Consider the following 26,099-nt stretch of genomic DNA (forward strand, 5'->3'; position numbering starts at 1 on the left):
AACAGATCTAAATGGATGTCAGATGAACTGATGAGACTAGTGGTAGAGAAGAAAAATGCATAGGATGTTTATAAATTATCAAGGGACATAGAAGCCTACAGTAAATATATGAGGGATTATCAAAAAGATTGTTTCCTGACCATGTTTGATGGAGGCTAAGATTTGGAACATATATTACTCCTTATGTGTGTGTGACACTGTCACACATTCAGCTCTGTAGTCACCACCCAAAATGACACATTTCTTCTATCTTTTGCAACACTTTCTTATGCCATTTTTGTAGGTTTCACTTTGTTTTTGAAACCTTGCTTCTGTCACAGAAATTACTCCTACATTGCTAAAAAAATGCTTTCGGCAGCAGAAATAGAAAGAAGTCAGAAGGTGCCAAGTCAGAGGAATAAGACAGGTAGCAACCTGTCTTAATAAGATAGCAACATATGAAGTCCTAATTCTGGTCAAGATCAGTAGTTGCAACATCACAGCTTTGGTGAGCATTCTGCATTGCTTTTCCTTAATTGTTGCATGCAACTTCAGTAAGTTGCTGTAGTAATGTGCCCTGATGGTGGTACCCTTCTCCCCATAATCTTTGAAAAAAAAAATGCCAATGCACCAGAAAACTGATAGCAATACCTTCCCTGCAGATGGTTGCACTCTGGCTTGTTTACGAGTTGGTGATGATGGATGTTCCATTGTTTTGAAGTCTGTTTTCTTTCTGGGCCAAAGTGATGTATCCACGATTCAACCACAGTCACCAATCAGGCGGAAAAAAAAACAGGTCAGGATCATTGTCACACATGGCAATCAATTCAAGAGTAGCTTGCCGTTTTTCTTTCTGAAGAGATGTGAGCAAGTGAGGAATCCATTGCTGAGACCTTATTCATATTCAAATCATTGTGAATTATGCTCTCCCCTCATCCTTAACTTATCTAATCAAAGCAACTATATGTTTCATTGCTAATGGCAGTCACTGACTGCTGAATTATGGAGAAAATTGAATAGCTGGTCAATTTTTTCCATGAATTCAGCAGTGTAAAATGTGGATGGCTGTCACTTCTTTCCTCACTATGCTCTTCCAGTCACACCTGAAATGTCTCCACCAATGTTTTACAATATCATACAATGAACAGGTATCCCCATATACCAGAGACATGTTGTTGTTGTTGTTTGGTTTTTAGGAGCATTAGCAACTAAGGCCATATTGCTCCAATAATATGCGGTGGTCATTCCCTGACCTTTCCGCATCCTCCGCGTTTGGTGGTGACGGGCTCGAACCCCGAGTCTAATCAAGAAGCGTGTGCTACGCACTGCTGCTCCTTCCCACCTGGCTACAGAGGCGCCTACCAGAGACATCTCTTCATGGATAGTCCTTGGTGGTTTCCTGGCAAAAACAGTAATTTGATAATGGATCGATATTCAACTTTATCCATAATAACGCCCTGTAACAAAAGAAACATAAGGGTTGGAGCAATGAAACATTCTGACATATAATACTAGATAAACTAGCAATATAGTCAGTAGAATACACAGAGTACACAGAAAAAGGTTAGGGGAAGAACATTTGATATCACCCTTGTAAACTAGTCTACAATCAAGTAACTAAGGGGGCTAGGCAAGCAAAAGCAGAATACAAAGAGAAGTAGCAAAGACTTCTTGGCTTATGTTAACACTGGAAACGAAGGGAAAAACCATACAGTACATTGTATATGAATGGCATAACTACTGACAATCTTGTTCAAGTCACTGATAGAGTGAAAGATATTGTGCATCCAATTTTCATATGTGAAGAAGTTTTTAGGGATGGGGGATACCATAAGTATATTAAATTCTTACTGGGAACCAAATTAATTTGCAATAACTGAGAGGAGAGCGGAAGAGAAACTTTTGAAGCTAAAAGTGAATAAGGCACCTTAGATGAATGGAATCTGTCTAACTATTATAATTTAGAAATGATGCTACACTGATTATTCATGGATTAATTTTTGAAATGAACCATTCTTTTACTATGTGGATAATCCAAAATTAGTTTATTAATTAAAGGCTTTAACCTAATTACTAAACTTATTACATAAGTGATTTCAGGATCTCATCATCAGACTATACAGGACTGTCAACAGCTTCTCACCCTGGCTTGTCTAATACTGCTGTATAGAGCAATCTTAGTTGGGCAAAAATGTTCTTACATACTCCTCATCATCATCATCAGCCATTTTCAATCCACTGCAGGATGAAGGGCTCTCCAGCAACTTTCCAGTTCCTTCTGTTTTGTGCAATGGCCATCCATTTACTACCCACAAACTCATCAATTTCATCTGTCCATCTCCATCGTTGTCTTCCAGGTTTTCTTCTAGCTCCTATTGGTTACCATTCTGTTATTTTCTTAGTCTATCTGTCATCATGTCTTCGAGCTATGTGTCCTGCCCAAGACCATTTTAGTTCTTTAGTTTTGATAAGAATGTCCTTTACTTGAGTTTGCTGCCTAATACATATGTTTCTCTTCTTATCTAACAGTCTGATTCCCAATATAATTAGTTCCATTCTTCGCTATGTCATTCTCAGCTTCTCTTCCATTCTTTTGGTGAGTTCCCAAGTTTCACTTCCATAAGTCATGGTGGGGAGTATACATTGGTTCATTATTTTATGCTTAAGACAAATTGGGATATTGCTCCTCAGTATGTGACTATAATTCCTGAATGCTACCCATCCAAAATTTATTCTTCTTTTGACTTCCAGCCATTTATCATTATTACAGCTAATGACTTGTCCCAGATAAGTATATGACTCCACCTTTTCAATTACTGCTCCTTCAATCATTATATCCCTTTCTGAGGCATACTTGTTCATCCTTACTTTTGTTTTAGCCATATTCATCTTTAGTCCAAAATCCTTACTAACTTTGCATAACTGATTAAGATTTTCCTCTTATTCTTTGGGATCGTGGCTTTTGACCACAATATCATCTGCAAATCGTAAATGGTTTAGGTATTCTCCATTCACATTGACTCCTTTCTGCGACCAGTCTAATCTTCTGAAAGCTTCCTCAAGGGCAGCAGTAAACAACTTCAGAGATATTGTATCTCCTTGTTGAACTCATTTCTCAATTTTAAATTTGCTACTGTCTTTGTCTAGTCTAATAAAGGAGGTAGCATTCCCATATATTTTCTTCAAAATCATAATATATGGGGTATCTATGCCTTGTCTTTCCAGTGCCAAAAAAAACATTGACGTATGCTGTATGGAGTCAAATGCCTTTTCATAATCCACAAATGCCAGGCATAATGGTGTTTTATATTCATTTGCTTTCTCCATTAGCTGTGATATTACGTGAAGGTGATCCATAGTTGAGAATCCTGTCCTAAAGCCAGCTTGCTCTTTCGGTTGATTCTCATCAAGTATTCTTTCTAATCTGTTAGTAATGACCCTTGTGAACAACTTGTAGATGTGGAATAACAAGCCAATTGGTCTATAATTTCTGATTTATCTCCTTTCTTATGCAGAAAAACTATGATTGCATTATTCCACTCCTTAGGCGTCACACCTTTTCTAATGCATTTTGTGAAGGGTCTTGCCAGTTTTTGTGTCATGTCTCTTCTTCCCAATTTTAATAACTCTACAGTAACTTCATCTTCCCCCAGGTCTTTCTGATTCTTCATTTTCTTCAACGCATGTTCTACCTCATCAGGAAGGATATCGGGTATGCTGTATGTGTTACTAATTTGTGATTCATCTTCCCCACTGCTGGCATCATTCTCTCGCTTCTTGTATAATTCTCTATAGTAATCTTTTGCTATTTAAATTATGACTTCTCTGACTATCGCTATTCTCCAGTTTCAGTATCATCTGTTTTTCTGTATTACTGATCATGGCTGTAATTACCTGAAAGCTAGAAATTACCCGAGGGAGAGAAAATACTTAAAAAAAAAGTCAGAATTACATATTAATGTCATTTATAATATAATAAACAACACAGTAATTTTATTGTTATGCACTTCATAAACCTCCCATCAAGAGGCACTGGCGGCAATTTATCTTTGTGAGTTTTTTTTAATATTATGGATGATATGAGCAAGAAACAATTCAGAGGAAATAATATGTTTAAAGAAAAAAATTTTTTCACTATATCTACTATAAATGGTAACATACCTGATATTTAAAAGAACCTAAAGATGTGTGAATAAATAATGTATTTTCAACTGGACCTTCCTGTCTCGCAAGGAACACCACATCAAAAGTTGTGTTTCCCCCAGGTGGAATAACCTAAAAATAGTATTTTAATAAATATTAACTGATTATTAATTGCTTTTTTTTTTTCCAAGACACAAACTACAAATACAATATATAAATATCCAGAAGTACAAGTAATGACACGAAGCACAGGCTCAGTTGGAGCATATAGTAAACTAATGGCACATCCCAAAACAGCCAAGGATGCAGCAGGCTTACATCTTAATAAAGAAAGAAGACAAATAAATAAGGAGGATGCACATTAATGTTAATAACATATAAAATAATGAAACTGTGCAAAACAGTTTTCAATTAATAATACCATTGCATATTCATATCTAAGCTAAAGAAATGACATGTATTATCTCAGAATAAAAATTTATTGGGAAATTGTCAACGTCAAATGCCAGAGAAAGGATTTAAATTGATTGAGACCAGCCAAATGGTTAACATCAAAGATAAGAGTACTTTAGGGAAACAGCATAAATGATACTATTACTATTAAAGCTAGATTATTCAGAACACATTTTGACAATTCTGTTGAGTAACAGTAATTCCCAAATTTTGTTATCCAAGTTGATTGGATAACAAAAATCTGCATTTTCTGAGAAGAGGCATCATTACCTTAAAAAGTCAAGTCAAAAGAATTCTGGTTGAATGTGAGGAGGATAGGATCAATGTCTAAGAAATTGAAGAATGGGATTAGGCAGACAGTGAAGGTAATATCAATTCAATAATGTCTGTTGAGTGGAGAAATTAGTTTGAGTTTGGATATACATGATCTGAAGGAGGTTTTCTACGAAAATTACTTCCTAAAAAGCAGGTGAGGCAAATTTTACTGAGGAGGAGGAGGATAAATTTATCTCAAGAATGTCAAATTCAAATAAAGAATAAGTTAAGCACACAGCCATAATCATTTCAGAGGTGACTTTCTCAAAGCTGGCTTTGAAAGGGGTCCCTTTAAGCAAATAGTTATCAAGGAAAGAAGAGTTTTTTAAAGTGTGAGTTGGAAACTTGTTTTACAATTAGATTAAATTATTTCATAACTAATCAAGGATACATGCATAAGATATTTGAAAAATCCAAATTGCATTTGTGAATTCTGAAAGTACACCATCTAAAGATGCAATGATTTTGAAAAGATCTCTTTCTGAAAAAAATTGCAAATGATCAGATTTAAAGGATTTACTGAAAGTTTAAACATGACAAGATAATTACAAACTGTTTATGTTTTGGAGAGGAAATTTTTGTGAGTGAATTGGAGGATTCAAAGCAGTTAGGATAAGTCAAAATTTTTAGATTAATGACAATGGAAATCACATTAGAGCAAGTTTACAAAAAAAGACTAAAGAATAGGGGAAAATAGAGGTGTCATAGGAGTACCACCTGGTAGAATGCTGGATGAAACAATCACCTTCACTGAGTCATTAAGGTCAACTACTGAAGTTTGGAGAGTGAATAAGATTGGCAAGGAAATTAGAATATCTCCTGAAATTTAAAATGAAACTTTTTTAAAGGGTGATCAGAGAAAGTGGATAGATACTACATCAAAAGTAGAGCTAATATCTGTGGAAATAATGTCTATTTGATATCAAACATTAAGAACTTTCAGGATGTAAAAGTCTATGTAAAGGACGTTAGTTACAATTTAACTTAACTAAACCAAATCTGAGGACACCATAGAGAAGTGTATGGTGCATATCCACTAGAAAAAGTTGATTAGATAAGAAAGGTACCTTTAAGAGCTCTATGATTCTCACATTTAGGGAAGGGAAAGAGTTTATATGTTAACCAATCACTGGAAAAGATGTAAGGAGGTCTAAGATATACAAACTTGCAATTTTAAGCATGAAAAGTGGGATTCCATTAGGGCCAGCTGAGCCTTTAAAGAGATGAGAGTTAATTGCTTTTTTGATTTAATTCTTGGAAATATAGATGGGTTAGATATTTTTAAAGGACAAGTTAGAGTAATATTAAATATGGATTAATTAACACTAATCAAACTTGATGTTCGATGGAAGAGTAAATTCTGCTTTTGGGTATATCAAGGAGTGACTCTTTAATTTGTTTTTAGTCATATCAGCATATACACACAAAATGCCTAATGTCTTCACCAGGTTTGCCTATCTGTCTGTCTGTCTGTCTGTCCATCCATGTGTATTGACTCAAATCCTAGTGGATGGATTTTCACAAAATTTTATATTTGTTGAGCCATCCCAAATTTCATTAAAATTAGACAAATAGAAATCTGGAAGTTATTATTTCTTTGTCCATCCACTTGCACATAATAACTTGGCTCCTGGGAGGTAAATTTTTTGGAAAGGTAAAGAGAGAGTTAAGAACAGGAAAAACTAGTTCTGTATATAGTGAGAACGCAAAGATGCAGAAAGTAAATTCAATATGCCCCATGCAAGATCAGAACAATGGTACAATTGACAACTCAGCCCAAATGGCAGTGGAGTTGCAGATATTTGCAAATATCTTTACTACTGGAACTACATCAATCTCCAGGTGGAGATAGTAAAGCTGACTGGAATAACTGTAAAATAAGTGGTGCAACAATATCGGCAAAGCACTTATCTGAAAAGTTAACTGAGGTTGGAGGAGTGTAAAGCCACTGGGCAATTGGTATGCATCCTGTTATAATGAAAAAGATGGCAGTTGAGTGCACATAACCATTAGTAATGTTAATGAGATCATCATTAAATTCAGGGATCTTTCCCTCATATTGGCAAAGTGCCTATATTTCCCAAATCCATAAAGGATGCCAAAGAAGTGATGGACAATTAAATTACAGACCAGCGAGTTTTGACTTCTGCCATTGATAATATTATGGAATCTAAAGTTAAAGATGCAAAGATTATCTCAACAAGAATGGCATCTTAAATAATCTCTCCTTTTACAGAACCACACTGTGTCTCAGTGTGGTTCTGTAAAAGGAGAGATTATTTATCACTTGATCACTAATCTGGTAAATTACCATGTAATTTACCAGATTAGTGATAAAGCAGCTGGATGGGAGAAAACTTTTGACATTATATATTTGGATTTAGAAAGGCTTTTAATACAGTTTATAATGAAAGGTTATTGCATAAATTAGGTAGGTTGGAATAACATAAAGATCCATTAGTAGATTAGGAGTTTGTTGAAGGACAGAGTCAAAGAATGGTTATAAATGGGTATTCTTCATAGTAGACTGGAATAGCAAGTGTGATCATCAGAGATTAGTGCTCTGATCTCTCGTTTCTTCCTAAATGATGCTTTCAAAAGGACTTAGACCAACGGCAAATATGGTCTGAAAAATGGCAGCTACCAAATTTAATGCAACCAAATGTAACATATTAAACTTGGAGAACATATACTCAAGTAGTTCATAACTGAAGTTGTTTGGTTTTTTTTAGGAGCATTAGCAACTAAGGCCATATTGCTCCAAGGACATGTGGTGGTCATTCCCTGACCTTACCGCATCCTCCGTATTTGGTGGTCACAGGCTCGAACCCAGGTCTAATCAAGAAGCGCGTGCTATGCACTGCTGCTCCTGCTCCTGCCCGCCTGACTACAGAGGTGCCTTCATAACTGAAAGGAATCAAAGGATGTTCTGGATGAGAAATACTGGGATCACAATACAGAAAGACATGAAGTTCAACATGCACAATAAGCAGGTAAAAAGGATAAATGTTTTTTGTATGATTTGTTTGTTGTTTGTTTGTTTGTTTGTTTGTTATTTGGTTTTTAGGAGCATTAGCAACTAAGGCCATATTGCTCCGGGATATGCAGTGGTCATTCGCTGACCTTTCCGCATCCTCCGAATTTGGTGGTGATGGGCTCGAACCCCGGTCTAATCAAGAAGCGTGTGCTACGTACTGCTGCTCCTTCCCACCTGGATACGGAGGCGCCGGTTGTATGATTTATTAGAATTTATAAAACAATAGTGTGATCACACTTGTGTCCAGATCTGGAGGCCACATCTAAAGAAAGATATAGAATTTCTGGAAATGATGCAAAGATGGGCAACCAGGTTGGTGAAGAGTACTAAGCATCAATGATATGAGGAATGACTTAAAAGATGTGGTCTATAGTCTCAGCAACTAGAAACCTTAGGTGAGAATTGATGTCTAAAAGGCCCTGAGAGGATCAGTAAAATTAATAAGGGTAGAATATTCTCACTGATGAATGAGACAAGAACCAGAGGACACAACTTGAAAATTTTAGGGAACTGCAGACTAGATCTAATGAATTTATCTTTGGACAACATATTGTGGAATGTCGGAATAAGTTCCTACAATGGTGGCAGAGTCTGAGAATTTGGCAAAATTCAAGAAAAAATTAGATGCACTTTTCAATGATGAATATAATAATATATATATATATATATTTTTTAGCAGATATGTTTGCTTCCTTGCATTACTAGGTCACTTTAATATTAATACTAATACCAATCCAAAGGTTCAGAGAGATGACTAAATTTATATATTTTGGCAGGTTTTTTTTTTTTTTTTTTTTTCAATACTATTCTAATTGTTAAACTACTGGATACTTCAATTTTGGGCTGTTTTAAAATTTTCCTTCCTTCCTTCCTTCTTTTTATCAACACTTCTCAATAAAATTACTAGAATGTTTAGACTCATATTGTTAATTTTCAGAGGTTAAACTGATAAGGTTTAAGAGCATAATAAGGAAATCACAATAATATCAAATGATATATGGCATTCACTAGGGGGTTTCAGAATGTGGAACAACAAAAATCTGCATTTTCTGTGAGGCATCATTACCTTAAAAAACCTGAAAAATGTTTTTGCGTGTTACTTCCCAATGGCACACAGTTGGCGTTCTTTTCTTTGCCAAAATTGTAACTGTAAACAATGCTACCAGGAACTTATCACAGAACTAATTTCATTACTGGATGCAAATGAATGACAATGCTGGCTAAAGTTATAAACAGTGAATACCACAAGCACAGTAACAATAATGCTGGAAGAATTTTCTGGTGAACACCAATTTATAACGACCAATAGTCCTGGATTCAGCTTTACCTTGGGAGTTAAGAGAAAATGTGTATTTACAAGGAATCCTGACAATCCTTACCCATTAAAAGAGTTCTAAAAAAATACTCAGGTGTAAAACACCTGAGTAACTCAGGTTAAAAATCCATGGTGAAAAGAATCAATTTTTGCTACACAGATTCACAAGAGGCTTACACTCCTCTAGAGGCTGTTCATTTAGATTCAATAATTTCCTTTACATAGCTGCTAATGGAGTCTGTTGTCTGATGAGTGACCCATATATGTCTGAAAATGGTCACAACAGTGGCTTCACATTTTTAATGAATAGTAGATTCACCTATTCGTTAATATTATTTAACTAAAAACAAAAATTAGTTACTTTAGGTTGATAAAAAGATAATTTGACCGCCATTTATAAAAACCCGAAGCCCAAGCTCTGTCACTGTCACAGAGCTTAGGCCCTCAAACAGTTACAATAGAAAAAATAATGCACTATAGGTTATTTTTTCTAGGCACAGTGAATGCTACTTATTGTCGTCATGGATACTGTTCACTTTTATGCAGTCCTGAATTGATGTATACGAATACACAGATTAAGTGATGTCTACTGTAATCAGCGCTTCATTTTTTGTTATTGCTTTTTTGCCATATTGTGGTTTACACATGTGGTGGGAGTGATTATATAACATCTCAATTTGTTCTTGAACTCCAACACGTTGCATGTCCAATTACTGCTGTTACTTTGCATAGTTCATATGGTTGTCAATGTTTTTACTCTATATGTCTTTCTGATGAGCAACTCTTTTCTAATACTTGATTTTAATATCTTCTGTATTTGTTTTTATTGGCTTATATCAGTGCTTCTCAAAATGGGCGATATCGCCCCCTGGGAGGCATTTGAATTATCCATGGGGGTGTTAGGCACGAAAGGGGGCAACAGGGGGTGGATGGAGCACCATCAATGATTGGCCGTTACAAGGGTTTTATTGCGTATTTAAAAAATGCTGTGCCAAATATTATTACTGTTCATTGTGTCATTCACCGTCAGCATTTAGTTGCAAAAAAACTTGGTGATCAACTGCACAATTCTCTACAAACTGTTATTACTGCTATAAACAAAAGTAAAGCACATTCTTTGAATGATCGTATATTTCGAAAGCTTTGTGATCAAAACAGTGAAGATTTTGAACGATTGCTACTTCACTCTGAGGTTCTCTAAATATTATCGGTGGCTGTCAAAAGGCAACTGTCTCAACAGATTTTATGAACTCTTTGATACTGTTGTCGAGTGTTTTGAAGATAGGAACAACGACCATAGTAATTACCTCAAGAAAATGAAAACTGATATTGCTTATCTTGCAGATTTATTTACTTGATTCAACTCAATGAACTTATGTTTACAAGGATAAGATGTAACTCTTATTAAGTGAAAACTCAAATTTCAGCATTTATTTCAAAATTAAAGCTTTTTATGCACAATGTAGGACGACGTGAATTGTATCAATTTCCAAATCTGTTGGAAACAAGAAAAAAATAGCTGATGAAACTCTACTAACTTTTTGTAATCATCTAGAAATGTTGCATAGAGATATGCAGAAAAGGTTCGAAGATATCCTTAATTTGAAAATTCCAGATTGGGTTATAAATCCTTTTTTAAATAATGACGATGGTGAGGAATGTTTTGTAGAAGGAGAAGAAGAATTGATTGAGTTACAAAATGAAGTTGAACTGAAGCCAAAATTTCAAAATTCATATCAGGAATTTTTGTTACAAAAGAAAATCCCTGACCATTATCCTGCATTGTGGGGAATTGTAAAAAAATTACTTATTTCTTTTCCAACATCATATCTAGTCGAAACCGGTTTCAGTGCTGTATCTCAATTGCTGACAAAACAAAGAAATTGTCTGGTTGTTGTTAAACGTGGCAATTTATGACTTCTACTTACAGATATTAAACCTAATATTGATAAGTTAATAAATCTCATCCATTGCATTAAATATTAAAATATAATTAACTATTTCCATTAATATCATGACTTATTTATGTAATTAACTTTGATTTTTATAACTTAATTTAAGTGACTATAACTGACTTTATTTATGTAGTTGTAATTTTTTATGAAGAAGGAATAAAGTGCAGTAAATAGTTTTCTTTATAATTCACACACATACATGCAAGGCTGCATTTACGTTTTTGGAGGCAAACAGACAAATATTCATTTCAGTTATTTAGCTTCACTTTATATTGGTGGGCTAAAAAAAAAAGACCTCGCGAGGGCTATTTTTTAGGGGGCGGTGATCCAAAAAAGTTTGAGAAGCACTGGCTTATATGGATTTCCAGCAAGCATTGTGACAGTTTCATTTTTATTGATGACTTTATCAAAGAAATAATGACAGTCAAAATAAATTATTTTATATTGCTTGATTTTAATGTTTTCTTTCTGTCATTCTCTGCATCAATAAACACTGCTTAACAGATGCATTTTTTTTCATCAGACGTTGTTATCAATAGTTTCCTTTTATCAATTAAGCTGTGTCCTGAAGTGATCACAATAAGTGGTATCCACTGTATTTAAATACCTGTGCTGAAACAGAACCCTACTTCTTTAATAAAAAGAATTTCATATAGTTTAGATTAACTGAGCTACAATTTGTATACCTCCAGGAATAGGTTTATCCTGACAAAATCACTTAATTTAGAGAGAAAGTAAGAAAGCAGAAATCTTACCTTTTCTTGGAAAAATGAACAATGAAAATGTAAGGTGCTACCAGATATTGACAGCATGTGGATACTGGTGTCTGGACTTAAATTTTGTACAACAACACGCTGCATGTGTGGCATTCCTACTGGGCTGTAACACAAAAAAGAAAAGTTTATTAATTTTTCTGATGAAATCAATATCAAGAACTTAATGCCTGAAGAATTAAGGCTGAAATATAACATAAGTGGTATTTTATATAAAATATTATAACTAATTTCACAATTTATTTCTTTTACCAATTTCAATGTGCAATTGTGAGAATTGATCAACCAGATAGTTTTCACTCACAGTGTGGAGTGAAATATATAACCACTGTTTGTGTTTTACCACTTAATCATTTTCTCTTTCTACTGCAATAAGTTTCTGTCAATACTCTATTCTAATTTGCACAAAAGGCATTCATGTGAAATTATATCAAACCTTACTAAGTCTAGATCAGTAGTGTACAAATTATTTTGTGCCATAACTCCAAAATTAACTGACATTTGTTGCAAGTCCTAGTTAAGTTTACTATTATGTTTGTGCGTGGGCTTGTTGTGTAAGGATTATAAGCAGCAAAGCATTATGACTAGGACCTTTTTTTTCAGGGGCTATATTTCATATTTTGTCAACGTTATCAAATAACATTGATTTTTCTTTCTTTTTTTTTTGCAGTGTTTATGAAGCAATGGCTTAATATGTACATTGAAAACTCTTAATATACTACTTGCTTTTTTGCCACTTTTAGGAAAAAGGTTTACTGTATACTATTAAAAAGAACGAGAAACATTTTAAAATATTTTATTAAATTAAACTAAACATATCTTGAGTATTACAAATATAACACATGCCTAAGTGCTTACTGTCTTCACTACATCTATCCATATGTAACAGAAGAACTCCTAGTGATGAATTTTCATGAAATTTTATATTTGATTCATATAGAAAATTTTGTTGAGTCATCCTAAAATTAATTAAAATTCAACAAATAGAAATCTGGCCATTATTATTTCATAGATCAAATGTAGTTTTAATGAAGTACTTTAGAGAGGCTGTGCATGCTTTGTATATATTTAGAATTTATGTGTATTGTATTGTGTGTATTCATGTGTATTTAGTGTATATTTAGAATTACTCTGGAACGTGGCATCACTTGTGAACAGAAACATACGTACAGAGAGAAAGGAGACTTAAAAGTATATGGAACAAGAGTAATAAATATTATACAGCTGTTATTAAGCTGAACAGCTAAGTTTCAAAAATATAAAATTATACAGTATTATATATTAATCACAGAAAAAGAAAAAAAAAATTCAATTAATTTTAAGAAGGAAAAAAAAAAAAAAAAAAAAAAGAGAATAGAATGCACCTGAAATGCATAGAATGTACCTAACACATTGCACATATTAAATGTATGCAGTGCATTACATTTCAGGTGCACTGATAACTTGTAATGGAAGTATATTACTGGATGTTTAAACATTAATTAATAAGAAAATGTTCAATGAATAATACATTTTCATGCATGTTTTGTTGATTCTGAATGCTTTTAAGAGCAATCATATCCTCCCCTGCACCCAGTGGACCAAAGAAACCTATTCATATAAATGAAAGTATATTTCGCATATTACTCTATAACTAAACATCAGATGAAGGCCAGATTCTCAACCTATGCTTTTCTGTTGATCCTTGGGAGAATTTCGGGTCCAGTTATGATTTCACAGTCCTCACCCCCCCCCCCCCGACAAAAATCAGCATAAATGAAAAGTATGTTTTCGCATTAATCGACAAGACAAATGTGAATTGCTACCAAATTTTAAACATATATTCTCTTGGCATCTGGGATGATTCTAAGTTCAATTCCAATTTCATAGTATTCTCTTCCTGTTTCACTCTACAGAAATAGTATTATAAATCTAGAAGGGGAACTCTGATCCATTTCAAAATTGAATGCCTACTTAGAATATTTTAGGAATCTTCATGACAAATTTTCATCGATGGGTTGACTTATTTTGTTATAAATCATAAATTAATCATCATCCATTTTCAATCCACTGCAGGATGAAGGCCTCTCCAGCAACTTTCCAGTTCCTTCTGTTTTGAGCACTGGCCATCCATTTACTACCCACAAACTCATGAATTTCATCTATCCATCTCTGTCGTTGTCTTCCAGGTTTTCTTCTAGCTCCTCTTGGTTACCATTCTGTTATTTTCTTAGTCCATCTGTCATCATGTCTTCGAGCTATATGTCCTGCCCAAGACCATTTTAGTTCTTTAGTTTTGATAAGAATGTCCTTTACTTGAGTTTGCTGCCTAATCCATGTGTTTCTCTTCTTATCTAACACTCTGATCACCAATATAATTTGATCCATTCTTCACTGTGTAGTTCTCAGCTTTTCTTCCATTCTTTTGGTGAGTTGTTTGTTTGTTTGTTTGTTTGTTTGGTTTTTTTAGGAGCATTAGCAACTACGGCCATATTGCTCCGGGAATATGTGGTGGTCATTCCCTTGACCTTTCCGCATCCTCCGTATTTGGTGGTGACGGGCTCGAACTCCGGTCTAATCAAGAAGCGTGTGCTACACACTGCTGCTCCTTCCCACCTGGCTACGGAGACGCCCTTTTGGTGAGTGCCCAAGTTTCACTTCCATAAGTCATGGTGGGGGGTATACATTGGTTCATTATTTTACGTTTCAGACAAACTGGGATATTGCTCTTCAGTATGGTGCTATATTTCCTGAATGTTATCCATTCAAAATTTATTCTTTTTTTGACTTCCAGCGATTTATCATTATTATAGCTAATAACTTGTCCCAGATAAGTATATGATCCCCACCTTTTCAATTACTGCTCCTTCAATCATTATTTCCCTTTCTGTGGCATACTTGTTCATCATTACTTTTGTTTTAGCCATATTCATCTTTAGTCCAAAATCCTTACTAACTGTGCATAACTGATTAAGATTTTCCTCTAATTCTTTGGGATCATGGCTTATGACCACAATGTCATCTGCAAATCGTAAATGGTTTAGGTACTCTCCGTTCACATTGACTCCTTTCTGCGACCAGTCTAATCTTCTGAAAGCTTCCTCAAGGGCAGCAGTAAACAGCTTCGGAGATGTGTCTCCTTGTCGAACTCCTTTCTCGATTTTAAATTTCCTACTGTCTTTGTCTAGTCTAATAAAGGAGGTAGCACTCTCATATATTTTCTTCAAAATCATATGTGGGGTATCTATGCCTTGTCTTTCCACTGCCCAAAACATTGCCTTATGTTGTATGTGGGGTATCTATGCCTTGTCTTTCCAATGCCCAAAACATTGCCTTATGCTGTATGGAGTCAAATGCTTTTTCATAATCCACAAATGCCAGGCATAATGGTGTTTTATATTCATTTGCTTTCTCCATTAGCTGTGATATTACATGAAGGTGATCCATAGTTGAAAATCCTGTCCTAAAGCCAGCTTGCTCTTTCGGTTGATTCTCATCAAGTATTCTTTCTAATCTGTTAGTAATGACCCTTGTGAACAACTTGTAGATGTGGGATAACAAGCTAATTGGTCTATAATTTCCAATTTCTGATTTATCTCCTTTCTTATGCAGCAAAACTATGATTGCATTATTCCACTGCTTAGGTGTCACAACTTTTCTAATGCACTTTGTGAAGAGCCTAGCCGGTTTTTGTGTTATGTCTCTTCCTACCAATTTTAACAACTCTACAGTAACTTCATCTTCCCCCGGGGCTTTCTGATTCTTCATTCTCTTCGATGCATGTTCTTCCTCATCAGGAAGAATATTGGGTATGTCGTATGTGTTGCTACTTTGCAATCCATCTTCCCCACTGCTGGCATCATTCCCTCACTTCTTGTATAATTCTCTATAGTAGTCGTCTGCTATTTGAATTATGCCTTCTCTGCTGTTTATAAGTACACCATTGCTATTCTTCAGTTTCAGTATCCTTTGTCTTTCTGTATTTCTGCTCATGGCTGCTGATTTAAATCGTTTATTTTCCCTTAATGCTTGTTCTACTTTTCTTGTGTTAAATCTTCTTATGTCCTCTCTGAGTCTCTTTCTAATGGCTTTGCATAACTCAGTATACTCAATTTTTATCTTGTTAGTGTTTAACTTGCTCTTCATTTTTCGCCTTTGGTTCATCATAACAAGTGCTTCTTGACTAATTTTTTCTTCTTTGGATTTCTTTTTCCCTATAGGTTTCTTGGGCTTTATCACTTTCAGAAAGTTGTAATATTCCATGTCGATATCTTGGTCTTGAGCAGTCTGCAGAAGCTCAAACTTGTTCTTAAGTTGCAGTACATACTGCTTTTTCTCCTCTTCTGTTATCTCAAAGACCTTTGTATTATTTACTCAAGTCAGTTTTTTCCTTTCCTTTCCTACATCTATATCAAGTGTACATCTTACCATTCTGTGATCACTTCCAACATTTACCTTATTCAGGACGGTAACATCATTCACAATATATCTTCTGTTAGTGAGGATGAAGTGATTTCATTAGTTGTTAATCCATTTGGACTCTTCCATGTCCACTTTCTGTTCACCCTTTTCTTGAAAAAAGTGTTCATTACTGATATTCCTCTAGATTCTGCAAATTCCACAAGTCTTTCGCCTCTTTCATTTCTTTCACAATTCCAAAATTTCCTATAGTTCCCCTTTCTGTGCTGTTTTGTCTTTTTCCAACCTTAGCATTGAAGTCCCCCATAATAATAGTGTAGTGGGTTTTCTGCTCATCTAGAAGACTCTCAATTTTGATGTACATTTCTTCAACCTCTTCATCATGATGGCTCGATGTTGGTGCATAAATCATTCCAAAATTTGTTTTTTAAATCTTTATAGACCAGAAACCCAACTCCTTTCACTGTTTCCATTGATGTACAGCAGATTTCCACTTGATAAACTTATAAGTGATTCATGAATTAATACTATCTGCTAATGCTCCAGAAATGTAACGCAGCGTACATTAACTTGTTTAAAGTCCATATTGCACTAGAAATAAATGTCACTGATAAAATACACCTGTTATATTAATATATAGCCACAGAATTGTTTACGTGTATATTATGCTTTCAAACATTAGCTTACCTAGGATTCTTCTGTATATGAATTTCTGTTTGGATTGTCTGTTAGACATCAACTGATTATGAATGCTTCAAGAAAGGTACTGTAATAGACTATGCTTATCTTAAAAAATGGTGAGTTGGTTGGTTTGTTGCTTTTTTATGTGCATTGGCACCTAAGTCAGGAATGTTGAGAAAGATTTGTTCAATAATTCCAAATAACTTCATTACTGAGTCTGGTTATAACAATGGCACTGTTGTTCAGACTTTACTTTCAGGAGCAGGAAAAAAAAAAAAAAAAAAAACTGTATTCAGAAAGAGATCCAAATTCAATTCCTCTCCCCAACTGAATATTCCTGCCACTTAGCATTGATATGAGGAATTATTAAAATTCCAAGAATGATTTAGGATAACTTGTTATATTTCATGCTTCCTTGTGCACTTGTCAGTTCCCTGTACATCAATTCTTTTCTCTTTCATAGAAGCATGTAGTAGTTTCTGGAACTGACAGAAGTGATCTGTGAAATATCTATTTCTTTACTTTTGATGTTATGTGGAAATAATGGTGTGTGTGTGTGTGTGTGTGTGTGTGTGTGTGTGTGTGTGTGTGTGTGTGTGTGTGTTTTTGGTAGTTGTTGGCGCATAGGCTTTTGTGGCCATAATGCACCTCCCAAGGTTTTTTTTGCAGTACTTTGATCCAAGGCCGAGGCGGGAATCGAACCCGCGACCTTTGGATTGCCAGGTAGGCACTTTACCCACCTGGCTAGCCCAGTCGGCATGTGTGTGTGTGTGAAATCAATGTGTTTCAATTTGGTTCAAAAAAAACTTATTCATAGCATTAATGGATGATGAATTGGTTTGCCACATTAAAATTAAATAATATTTAACCTAAAACTTCAGAAATTTGAGTTGCTACCTATGAATTCTGCACTGAGTTTTTAGACTTTTGACTGCCATAAGAAAACATGCTTCAGTCACAGGATTTCATGACAGCAAGTCGCTAGCCGTCAAACTAAGTTTGCAATTTACCATATGTGTTCATAAAGTCATACAGTTCAGCTATGAGTGTATAAAATATTTGAAGTTGTAACGCTTCACTGGATGGAATTGGAATTCAAATCATCTCAATGGTGCAATGTGTAAACTTACATTGTCTTTTCATTTCTTATCCTCTCTTTTATATTTTTTATATTTTTAAATTTTTTATTTCTACTGTATATATAAAACACCTTAAGGTGAAGTTTTACAACATCAACCTATTTTGATGTTCAACACATTGTCTCTACACTTGTCTCTTATAAATGTGATTGTTAAGGAAGGCAGCCTTTACTAATTTACTGACAGCAAAAGGCATGCCCACCTCTGCAGACTGAAAAAACTACAGACATAGGCACCTCAACAGAAATTCAAGACCTCAAGAAACAGAGGGCAAATCATATTGAGATCACTTAACAAATGGAAAATTTTATTCCGGAATCCCTAAAATAAAATTAAGAGCAGCTGAAAATATATTGGAAAATGTCTCATTGTGAATTCAGGTCATGCAACCTGCAAGACCACCCTTAAAGAAATTATGGAAAAAAGTTATATAAAATAATGAAGTAATTTTGAAGATATATGTATTTTGAAGACAATGCGTACAATTATTATCTTGGTTACTTCACCACAGTCAAATGATTTAATAGCATATCCCTATTCTGCTTTCACTACTAAATTTAAAAACTGTCAGTATAGCATCAACTTATTTTATGCCTAATTTCTTCATTAAAACCTTATGAAGATAAATGCTAACTACACACAAAAAATCTGACTCTGACAAGATTCAGAGATTTATGACAAAATCTTTAAAACAAAAAATAAGAGAACACTGACATCATCCTTTCTCGTGTGCCTACTAAAAATCATTTAGATGCACCTAAAACTTACTAGCAGAATATGTATTTCAAATTTTATTACTATGTCAATTTTATATAAATAAAAGTTCTAAATGGGAAGCCTTCAGGGATTTAATCTTGGAGGCTACTAGGCTTTTCATACCAACTAAGAAATACTGTTCAGGCCTAAATGGATGTCGGATGAATTAACGAAGCTAGTGGCAGAGAAGAAAAATGCATGGGATGCATATAAATTATCAGGTGACACACAAGCCTATGACAGATATAAGCTAGTCTGTAATCAAGTCACAAAGGAGGTTAGGCAGGCAAAGGCAGATTATGAGAAATCTTTGGCAAGATTTCTCATAATCTTTGGCAGATTATGAGAAATCCTGCTCAAGCAGCTGATAAACTGAATGAGTATTTTGCATCTAAATTCACACATAAGGAGTTATTCACAGAGGGGAATGCCAGACGTTTATCACACTCTAATAGGAAGCTAAGTGATTTTGTGTTAACTAAGAGCAAAGTGGAGGAGAAATTGTTGAAGTTAAACGTAAAAAAGGCACCTGGGGCAGATGGAATCTATTCGGTTATAATGAAGGAGCCAGCAAGGGAAGTAAGCAAACCCTTAGCCATAATTATGAGAGCATCCTTAGAATCAGGGGAGGTCCTCATGGACTGGAGATGTGCAAATGTATCCCCAATTCACAAAGGTGGTTCAAAGGGTGACGCAAATAATTATAGACCTGTTAGTTTAACTTCTGAGAAAATAATGGAATCACTGGTTAAAACAGGAACACCTAGACAAGACAGTAGCAATAGTTCAGACCCAGCATGGGTTTGTTAAGGGGAAGTCTTGTCTGACCAATTTGATTGGATACTACGATGTGGTCACAAAGGAACTGGATGCAAAAAATAATTTTGATATTATACCTGTAAAAATTGGAGTGGTATGGCATTAAGGGCAAGTTACTGCAATGGATAAAGGGATGGTTGAGTGGAAGATGGCAGAGAGTGGTACTAAATGGACACTGCTCTACGTGAATAAATGTTATTAGTGGAGTCCCCCAGGGTTCGGTGTTGGGCCCATTGTTGTTTTGTGTATTTGTCGATGATATCGATAAAGGTATATCAGGCTTAATGTCCAAGTTTGCAGATGATACAAAGGTTGGCAGGGTTGTTAATGACACTAAAGATAGTATGTTACTGCAACAGGATCAAGAAATTAGGCAGATGGGCTGAGAATTAGCAACTGAAGTGTTTAACATTGACAAATGCAAAGTACTGCATATAGGTAGCAGTAACCCAAGAGAAACTTATCAACTCTGTGGTACTATACTCAGGGAGGTGAAGAATGAAAAAGACCTGGAAGTAATTGTGCAGTCAGATATGAAGTTCTCTGAGCAGTGTAGACAGGCTGCCAGAGCAGGTCATTGAGTTTTTTCAATGATATATAAGAATATATAAGAATTTTGCTAGCAGAGACAAGAAGGTGATTGCACCATTGTATAAGCCAATGGTCAGGCCACACCTTGAGTACTGTATACAGGTCTGGAGGCCTCATTTTAGAAAGGATGTAGAGTTGCTAGAACGAGTACAGAGAAAGGCAACAAGATTGATGAGAGGAACAAAGGGGTGCGTTTATGAAGAAAGGATTAAGTTGCAGCATCTGGAGACTAGGAACCTGCGAGGTGATCTGACTGAGGTGTATAAAGCCTTGAATGGTTTGAAGAGGTTCAATGCTGACAGGATACTTCTGCTTGCTCAGACTAAGAACCTGAGAGGGCATAGATTCAAACTGAGGAAAGACAGTTGTAGAATGATGTGTGGAAGTTTGCCTTTAGTCAACAGGTAGCTGATTGCTGGAACAGACTTCCATTTGTTGTTGTGGAAGTTGATAGCTTAAATAAATTTAAGGCTGAACTAGAGAAACATTTGGAGTCACCGGATGGGAAGGTGGTTTTTTTTTTTTTTTTTTTTTGGCTGATGCTGTATAAGCTTGCTTTCTTGCATCATATGCCTCAATTAATGCTAATGCTAAAAAGTAACAAATAATAAGAAACACTTACTGTAACCGAAAATCCAGTGAAGGAGGATTGAATACTACTGGACTTGCGTATGTATTTAAATTTTCTTCTTCTAGATCTGTGAAACTACAAAATAATCAATTGTTAATTTCAACTAATATTCCATTATTAGTGTAGGTAATGAAAACTAAGAAGCAATATGCAAAAAGGCAAATTCTGTAATTAAAGAAAATATTAAGAGAAAAACTCGATAAACAACAAACAATATTTTCAACATTACACACACACACACACACACACACACACACACACACACACACACACACACACACACACACACACACACACACACACACACACACACACACACAAAAAACTGAACACAGTTGAAAACAGAATCTTGAATGAAAATTTATAATGCAATGATACAAACTTAGAGCTATTACATAACTTCATAAATCAAACTAATAAAATAGCAAACTTTGGAGACTATGAAGTTTAAATGACGATAAAGAGAAAATTTAAATTTAAGCTAATATAATATTAAAAAAAAAAGTTAAAATAATATGAACAAAAGTGAAACTCTTGGAAACTCCAGTTCATTATTGAATTACTACCGGTGACTATGGTTGATAGCTTCCAAGACAAATGGGGTAATAACTCACTGACCTAAACAATTATTAATAGTCTGTCTCTGTTTTGTTTTTTCACCAAAGCAAATAAGGCTATGAGGTTGAAGTGTATTGCGTCTATCTCCTGATTTTCCAGTTTTTCTGGATGAAAAACCAGTTTCCTAGTGGAAAAAACAAGAATTTTATAGCTTTCTTGATATTGTGGCAATTCTTGCCACAATATCAAGAAAGCTATAAAATCCTATTCCTCTCATCTTAATGGGAGTTAAATCTAGCCCTTTTCCACATGGTACAGAGGAATGACTATAACCACAGTGCTAGCTGTGAGTGTGTATTTTAAGTAAATGCAAGCATTTACTCTGTATCTGGTCAGAATAAAATGAACACCATTAATTGCTGTGCCAGTTTGGAGTGACATAAGCACTAGGAAAACAAATATGGAGTATGTTATAATCCATATGACTGCGATAATTATAACAAACAATTACAGACAGAGTACAGTAGTAGTGGAAAATGATGGAAGAAAGAAAACTTATATAGCATCAGCCAAAAAAAAAAAAAAAAAAAAAAACAGTTCACCCATCCATACCCTCCAAGAATTTGGCTAGTTTTCCCTTGAATTTATTCAAACCATTCACTTTCAAAACAGATGGCATCCTGTTCCAACACTCAACCACCACCCCACTGGTTGAATGCAAACTTCTGCACATCTATCTTGCAACATCCTCCCAGAACTAAAAATTTATGATCTCTTATGTCCCCTCACGTGTGTAGTCTCAGTAACAGAAAGAATGCCATTCACATTCAGCTTATTCAATCTATTCAAGGCCTTGAACACCTCAATCAGAATTATGTTCAGCTTCAACAGTTCCTCTTCTTTTCCTTTCAGTTATCACAAAGTCATTTAACCCCCCACTGGAGTTTGATAAACTTCTGCCAACCCCAACACCGAAAGAATTCCTCATGTGTGAATGTAGATACAAAATACCTATTCAATTTGTCAGCAACTTTAGCAGGGTCATCTACAGATAACCCACTGGCATCAAAAGGCCCAATGTGATTCAATACCTGCCTTCTACTGTTAAAATAAGCATAAGAAATCTTTGCTACTTTTCTTTGCATTCCAGAGACTTCTCATAATTTGCATTAGCACGCATAACCTCCCTTTTGACTTGATTAACCAGTCAACCTGATTAATCACTCTAATTTATATATATACCACAGGTTCCTGTATCACCTGATAATTTATATGCATGCTAATCAAAAACCCAAAAATTCCAGTCAACATCTGGAAATTTAAAATTCCCACTATAAGACATTCTGATTTACTGGCCCACTCTGTTTCTCTGTATAGCTGTTTGGTATACTCATCATAGTCATTAGGGCTATAACACACTGACACCTCCCACTTTCCATTTTGTTTTTGCAGTGATCATTCATGCTGACTGGATGTACTGCCTTAGAATTAATATGCTTTTTAACTAAGAGCATAATCCCTCCACCCCTTCTATCTTTCTATACACTGTATTTCTCATATTCAAATTCAGCTTCACTTGTGTCTGAGTGACCAGGTCTCTGCTATCCCCACAATGTCTGAATTTGATGACTTAATCAGTACTTCATATTCATCAAGTTTATTTACAATGGTTCTAAAATTAGTGTATATGCAAGTACAGGAACTCCCTGACTCACGTAATACTCGACTTGCGGAAATTCGACTTTACGTAAGTTTTTGAGGGCCGGTGCCAACTTAAAAAAATCAAGGAAACGTATTTTGCATCCAGTAGAAATAAATGGAGGTATCATGAAAATATTGTAATGTGAACCCAATAACACACTGTTTTTTTTTTTTTTTGGTAATTCGTTCCAAGACTTTGGAAGTTGAAACTTTCACTATATAACTAAGCTATTTCTCTCTCTAAAAGGTCATTTTTATAATGAAAATTTCACTACCTTTTCATTGTTATCATATGTTCCTGTTATAAGAATCTTTGTGATATTTTTCTGAAGGATATTTCTGGAGGTCACAACCAAAAAACAATATGCACTTTCCAGTTTATTGGGCTTTTCTGTTAGTGCATCTAATTATAAACAGGTAGTAAACTCGATCTTATTGCATTTGTGATAATACCGATAACTGCAATATGTGGGTTTTTATGCTATTATGGTGAAATTTGTTTCCATTCACCGAAATCTTCAATCATATAAAAGACAAATTCTCAGAAATTTGTTTTTTATATGATTATTATGAAAAATCTTCTCTTCATTTCTATTTATGTATTACAATGGTGAAGGGAAAGCGACCAACGGAAAGTGCAAGTGGTGGCAGTGCCAGGAAACGAAACAAAATTGATTTAGAAATGAAGATGAAAATGATTAAGAAGTACAAAGCAGGACAAAGTTTGTCATCTATTGCAAGGAAATAAGGTTTTGCTGCTCCAACAGTGAATACTATTTTAAAGGAGAGTGCGCATATAAAAGAACATGTCAAAGGATCAACACACTTAAGATCAACAGTGATCACAAAACAGCATTCAGGTGCTATATCAAAGATGGAATAGCTGTTAATAACATGGATGGAAAATTGGATTCAGAAGCGAGTGCCCCTGAGTCTAATGACCATTCAAGCAAAAGCAACAAGTATTTATAAAGATATTAAGGATAAGTACAGCAAACCCCAACCCAAGTTTGTGGCAAACAACGGGTGGTTTAATAAGTTCAAGCATCGCACTGGTTTCCACAACATTAAAGTATGCGGTGAAGTCGCCAGTGACGATTCTGCAGCTGCAGAGAAATTTTGTGATGTGTTGGAAAAAATTATTGATGAAGGCGGCTATTCAACGCAGCAAATTTTTAACGTTGACGAGACTCCTCTGTATTGGAAAAAAATGTCAGATCGAACATACGTTGCCAAAGCAGAAAAGACAATGGGATTGGGGATTGCCGCTGTTTTGGCTGATGCACAAGTGCAAGCTCTGCCGTGAGTTGGGCAGCTGAGAGCTTGATGGGCTCTTTTAATTTCTTCAAGGCCATATACCCTAGTACCTCTTCAAGCTCAAAAATGCCCATCCGAATCCTCCCCCACCTTGGCTGTACATGTCCTGTTCCAGCGAGATTGGTGATCATTGCACAAGTTGCACACTTTGTTAAGCTGTGTGATTCATAGAAGAATTGCCCCCTTCTGTGATTCATAGAAGAATACAAGAAGGAATGCAATTTTCATGGTTATAAATGATTCTAGAACTAGGCGCCATAATTTAAAGTTACGGGGAGAGTTGTTTAGACTGGATTGCAGGAAGTATTATTTGCTAAAATAAAACTTCCTGAAATCCAGTCTAACTCTATAACTCTAGTCAGAGAGTTATAAATTACTGGAATAAGTTACCTACATGGGTGGTAGAGGCTGACAGTTTGTAGAAATTTAAAGGTCAGCTGGATAATTACCTATGGGAGGAGGAAGACACATAGGTTGTCTATTTCCTTTTGTCTTATTAATTATTTATTTTTAAAAAAAATTCTTATTATTATTTTATTTTTCTTATTATTTATTTTATTTTATTTATTTATTATTATTATTTTTTGGCTGGTGCAGCATGAGCCGCAGGCTTCCTTGCACCATGTGGCCATTGCTAATATTAATACTAATACAGTAAATCCTTGATTTAACAGACCCCGATATAACAGATTTCGGATTTAACGGACCAGACAAATAATAATATAGTAATGTATATATTAATCTCGACCATATTATTTTTTTTAGGTTATACAAAACTTCAGTGTTATTATTAATTAAAAATTAATAATAATTACCTATTTCCATTATTGTTTTGATAATCAAAGAAACCATGCACTCTTAAAGATATTATGAATCAGTTGCCTGTTATTTACATCAGCTCAAAGAATGCGTGGTTTACTTCAGAGATTTTTTCTGACTGGTTCTTCAACCACTTTGTCCCTAATGTGAGGTGCTTCCAGACAGATGTTCTGAAAATTTCTCTCAATAATGTAAAGGTATTGTTGCTTCTTGAAAACAGTCCTGCTCATCCTAGTGCTGAGAAGTTAGTTAGTAAGGATGGCAGAATTAAATGTCTTTTTTTGCCTCCTAACATAACATCCTAACACAACTTCAGTTATTCAGCCAATGGACCAGGGAATAATTGCAGCCTAGAAGAGGCTGTATAAGAAGGACATTTTAGAAGAAGTAATGGTTGTGTTGGAAGATAAAGAAGATGCAGAAGACAAGAGGAGCCAGGACACTTCAGAATCGATGAGCCTACAACATTAAGCCTGCACTCTAACTTTGCAGCTGCTTGGAAGGAGATGAAGGCTATGACTTTGGCAAATGGTTGGAAGAAGTTGTACAATATTGAACTGGATATGGATTTTGAGGGATTTGAGGCAAATGACTTTTGGCACACCCTTGTAAATGCTGGCAACCGGGAAACAACAGAAGATGACGTTCTGAAATGGCTTGAAAATGATGAAGGTGATCCTGGCTACCAAGTTTTTTTTTGTTAGTTGTTGGTACATCAG

General features: G+C 35.0%; 1 protein-coding gene across 1 annotated transcript in view; it reads right to left on the reverse strand.

Moving 5' to 3' along the window:
- Nucleotides 1–26,099, reverse strand: part of Tmem131 (Transmembrane protein 131) — a 448,968-nt gene that overhangs the window by 362,876 nt on the left and 59,993 nt on the right. Inside the window, exons 4-6 of the mRNA XM_090388275.1 lie at nucleotides 20,977–21,060; nucleotides 11,953–12,076; nucleotides 4,141–4,254 (exon numbers count right to left, since the gene is read on the reverse strand). Of these exons, the coding sequence (XP_090244401.1) occupies nucleotides 4,141–4,254; nucleotides 11,953–12,076; nucleotides 20,977–21,060 (322 nt within the window). The remainder of the gene's footprint in view (nucleotides 1–4,140; nucleotides 4,255–11,952; nucleotides 12,077–20,976; nucleotides 21,061–26,099) is intronic.

This window comes from Mastigoproctus giganteus, chromosome 2 (genome assembly GCF_048544385.1).
Source record: "Mastigoproctus giganteus isolate SK-2022 chromosome 2, ASM4854438v1, whole genome shotgun sequence".
In the NCBI taxonomy this organism is placed as follows: Eukaryota; Metazoa; Arthropoda; class Arachnida; order Uropygi; family Thelyphonidae; genus Mastigoproctus; species Mastigoproctus giganteus.